This window comes from Myotis davidii, unplaced genomic scaffold, assembly GCF_000327345.1.
Source record: "Myotis davidii unplaced genomic scaffold, ASM32734v1 scaffold425, whole genome shotgun sequence".
Classification (NCBI taxonomy): Eukaryota; Metazoa; Chordata; class Mammalia; order Chiroptera; family Vespertilionidae; genus Myotis; species Myotis davidii.
In genome coordinates this window covers 2545909-2550415 of record NW_006296413.1, presented here as the reverse complement: position 1 = coordinate 2550415, position 4507 = coordinate 2545909, and the positions used below count along the sequence as shown (strand labels likewise).

The window sequence follows — 4507 nt, the reverse complement described above, 5'->3', positions numbered from 1 at the left end:
GACCAGTCGCCAACTGGGGCCAGTGAGGGACCCAGATGTCATTTTCCAGTAAAAACCAAGAAAGACTGGGAACAGACAGGGACTGCTTATATTTTACAAAAATCAGAGCTTGGCCATTATTATGTATTGCACTGGATAGCTGACGTGCCCGGACTGCTAACCTGGATAGCTATTCCTGAAGGAGACCCACCCACCCCACGACCTGGATTCAGGCACAGGACTTACCCTCAGGTCTTGTCAGCTCAAAGAGGCAGGCACAATCTAAAGTAAAAGGAAGAGAAGTGTTACCCTCATTTCTGCAGCACTTCCAAGAGCACCTAGGAGTAGCAAGAACAGAGACTCAGAACCCAGAGGACTGTTACTTTGCTTCCATCAAGGAGAGTGGATGTGTGTGTGTGTCGAGGGGGAAGGGGGAGGCACCAGGAAAGCACCCCAGCTCTGCTATCCATCGCCTGGGCTCCACCATTGCTGCTTTGCCACTCACTCCTGTAACCACTCAAAGCCTGTTTCCTCATCTGTGAAATGGGAATAGTCACAACACTCATCTCCCAGGATTCCTGGTCACACAAGCGCAGCCCTGGCACCACGCCTGCTGGAGAACACAGACCTTAGCCAATGTGCTTAGTAAGAAGCATTTAAGTAAAACCCTTTTCTGGCACTCACTGCACAAGAACAAGAAGTTCTAGAAACTTTATTGTTTTATCTGAAGTACTTTTTCTTCCTGTCCAATTCCATCCTGCCCCAGGCCGACTTTCTCCGCAGAGCTGTCTCCAGTCCTTCAGAGCTGAGCGCTCCTCCAGATTAGATTCTCCGAGCCCACTTCCTATCTCCCTATGCACTTGACACTAATTTTTGTCTTATGTGACCGAGAGCTGATATGTCTCCTATTTCCTCAGCCCACGTCGGTGGGATGTGACCCCTTTGGGGAGTTCATGGGCCACACTTGTCACTCAGCTCTACTCACTGGTGAATCAAGAACAAAATGGAGCCCTAATCGGTTTGGCTCAGTGGATAGAGTGTCAGTCTGCAGACTCAAGGGTCCCAGGTTCAATTCCGGTCAAGAGCATGTACCTTGAGTGCAGGCATATACCCAGTAGGGGGCGTGCAGGAGGCAGCTGATCGATGTTTCTCTCTCATCAATGTTTCTAACTCTCTATCCCTCTCCCTTCCTTTCTGTAAATAAATAAATAAATAAAATCAATAAAATACATTTAAAAACAACAACAACAAAATGGAGACACAGACCAGCAAATCATTAAAGGAACTGAATCCATGATGCCCTGGTAGATTACGTCAAGGCTGAAAATGAAAGTCTGGCTTATTCGATTCAATAAAATATTTATTGGGTTTTGCCTTCCATAGGCACCATGTCAGAGGACAGAGGCTCTGCTCCCAAAATGCCAAAGAGTAGGTTGAGAGGGACTCATGTAGGGACCCCAGCCACACAGTCTCCTAACTGTGTAGATTCTGAGGGATTTGGTCTACCTATAGCTCCTCACCTTTAAATGAGGAGCTAACAGTTCCTCTGTTATAGGGTTGTTGTGTCAATCCAAAAAGACATGTAAGGGGCTTAGCAAGATCCCTGCCACCACATAATAAAAGGTTAGCTTTTATGAATAATAAATCATTACATATCATTATTATTAAAAGAGAGGAGCCATGTCCAATGGAATAGATTTGGCAAGGCTTAATGCAGGAAAGCCTGCAGAATAACTCTGATCGGATAAGGTAAGAGGAAAAGTCCTGCAGAGAACAAGGGCACCAGGGACAAGAGCAGAGGCGGGACAAACACGAAGAAGCACGTTGGGGCCTCACATGAGGACTGAGGCAGACAGAAGACGGTACCTGTTAGGTCAAAGGGAAGAAAAAGCCCAATAGCTGGGATCATATCTTCTCACTCAATAGGTGAGAGGAAAGGGCTTTGTGTCATTTCCCATCTCCCACCATCAGGCCCTCCTCCTTTCGAAGTTCAGCAAAGAATTCACGGCTGAGACTAGAGGCAGCCAAGACAAAGAGGTGAAGGGACGGTCAGTCAGGCCCAGGTGAGGTTTCGGAGGGAGCAGGCGCAATGCCCCCCAGCTGAGAGGATGTCTACGGATGACAAACAGCATGCTTTCTGGGGATAGGGAGCAGGGGGCTGTTCAGAAGAGAGTAAGATGCTACTGGGAGGCAGCCAGAGAGAAGACCCACACTAATCCTCAAGGGAAACGTTTACCTGGGGACGGCGCCCAGCTCATGTGGAAGAGCGCTAGACAGATCGGGACAGGCTGGGTCCATCTAGCACAGGACCCGGGACTAGGCTCCTGGAAGTGAGACAAGAGAAAGCAAGGAGGAGGACAAAAGGGCAAGTGGCCTGTACTGGCACATCCAAGGCAGGAGGGACCCACCGAGGCTCCAGCTACCAGGACCAGCCTCCCCGAGGGGTAGGTGATCCTCAAGGTGAGAGCCGGCACAGACAGGGTCAATGAAGCTGGAGCAGGCTCCAGGAGAGAGCGATACGGCACGGAGGGGACTTAGTGGTAAACTGTGGAAACTCTGAATGACAGCCTAATTCAACAAATCAATATTGAACAACCTCAGTGAGCAAAGCTCCCTCCTCAGGGTAGGGCAGCCACTAAGAAGCACAGGGTGCCTGCTCACAAGTGGTTTCCTAGAAAGAACAGACAGATACAACCTGTTGCTCAGGCCTCCTGCTGGGCCCTCAGAGCCCAACCAAGCGCCTGGCGCCTTTGGACCCAGCCTCACGCTGCCTTACCAGCACCTTCGCAAGGGCCCTCACCTGTCACACCTCCTGTGGAGGCCTCTTCAGTGGCCAAGCAGACGCCTCACACCCAACTGAGAAGTGTTCCTTCTCCCCCGTTCCCCGTCCACCTTCCTCAGCCTGCCTCTTGCACAGCGGTTCTCAACCTTGGCTGCACACTAGAATCACCTGGGAATCTTTTTAAAATGCTGATTTCTGGGCCGCATCCTCCAGAAATTCTGTTTCTTTGTTACTAATGTTGTGGCCCCACCCCATAACAAAGAACCACTGCTCTTGCAGGTTCTAGTAAAACTCACCTCTCCCCCATAATGAAAACTTGGCTCCTCACATCCAATCACTGCTTCTTCACTGCCGGCTGCAGTGGAATCCAAGGAAGCACACGGCTCTCCCCACCCACAGAGCTTTCCCGGGTCCAGCCCTGTCCTGCCCCCAGCCAGTCCACCTCTCCCCTCCCTGGCCTCAGGATGCGGTTTGGCCTGATTTGTGGGCCTCCTCTCAGCTTCCTCTTCCACGCCCTCCCCGGGGCCATACCTCACCCGGATGGGCTCTATACAAACACACCGACTTGCTGCTAAAAGTTCCATTTCTTTTTCTCTCCCTCAATCAGTGTGTCGGCATTTCTAGGACAAGGACCTGTTTCATCTCTCACGTTTTCTCTCAGCGCCCAGCCTAGAGATCGGAACACGGTAGGTGAGCGAAAGAAGGCGAGTCAGAACTCGAGTTAAGATGGGGAGCAAGCAGACAGAACCGCCGTATCTCGGGGTTCGGTTCGGAGAAATGTTGAGCACACGCACTCCCAGCAGGAGTACTGGCGTCACAGGCAGGGGAAGGGTGACGCCGGCGGCCAGGGCTGGTGGCAGCCGCCGGTAAGGGAGCACCAGAAAAGGCAGAGCCTTCCGAGTAGACTCGGTAGCTTCGGTTATGATCTGCCTAATACAGTCCGGGCACCTCCTTGAGACTCGGTTTTCCCAGCTGCAGAATGGGCATCAGACGGCCCCGGCACACTTTCTCACAGAATGAACAGGCCACCAGGCGTTTAAGTTCAAGGCTGCCAGGGTCCTAGGACCCGGCCTCACCCCAGCGTTGGTGAGATGAGAAAGAGCTCCCCCGAGAGGAAACGACTCAAGGTGCACAGAGCAGGTCATTCCGGGAGGGGCCTTCGTGGCAGGTCCTGAAAGCGAGGCTTCTGCGTCCAAAACGCCTCGCCGCCCCCGGCGAATGCACTCAAACTACTGAAAGCGGCGAAAGTAGCGGTTGTGCCCAGCCCCACCTCCTAACCGAGCAGCCGCGGGCGAATCCCTGCTGCTGGGCTCCTCGAGCTTCTTCACCTGAAACTAAATGGGACCCAGAATACTCCACCGGGTAACGAGGAGGCGGACCCTACGCGAGACTCCAGCGAGACCCCTCAGAACCGAGCAAGTGCCAGCACGATGCGGAGACCTGGGCTCCCCATGCAGACAGACTCGGGTTCGAACCCTCCCTCAAGGCCCTAGCACAAGGCATTTTCGTGCTCCAGGCGTCAGTTTCTCCATCTGCAAAATGGGCCCGAAAGCCAGAATAAGGCCGCCGCCGGTCGCCAGGGGCGCGGGATGGACAAGGCCCGGCTGAGCCCGCAAGGGAGGGATGCTCACGGAGCGACGGGCCGGGGTCAACGGGGTCCCCGGAACCAGGGAGCGAGGGTGTGAGAGAGGACGGACCCACGCCGACCGTCCCCCACAAGAGGGGGAGGGGAGGGGCGGCCCACCT

At 53.5% G+C, this 4507-nt stretch overlaps 1 protein-coding gene across 5 annotated transcripts in view; it reads right to left on the bottom strand.

Moving 5' to 3' along the window:
- PC (pyruvate carboxylase) overlaps window positions 1–4507 on the bottom strand; it is a 67183-nt gene that overhangs the window by 62533 nt on the left and 143 nt on the right. For 2 of the 5 annotated variants that reach the window (XM_006771527.2, XM_006771529.2), the window contains exons 1-2: window positions 3838–3913; window positions 226–261 (exon numbers count right to left, since the gene is read on the bottom strand). Coding sequence is in view for 1 of the 5 variants with exons in the window: in XM_006771526.2 (XP_006771589.1) it covers window positions 3838–3906 (69 nt within the window). In the remaining 4 variants the exon portion in view is untranslated. Of the gene's footprint in view, window positions 1–225; window positions 264–3837; window positions 4032–4392; window positions 4418–4507 lie in introns of those variants that run through there. The other 3 variants (XM_015569028.1, XM_006771531.2, XM_006771526.2) reach the window with 3 other exon arrangements.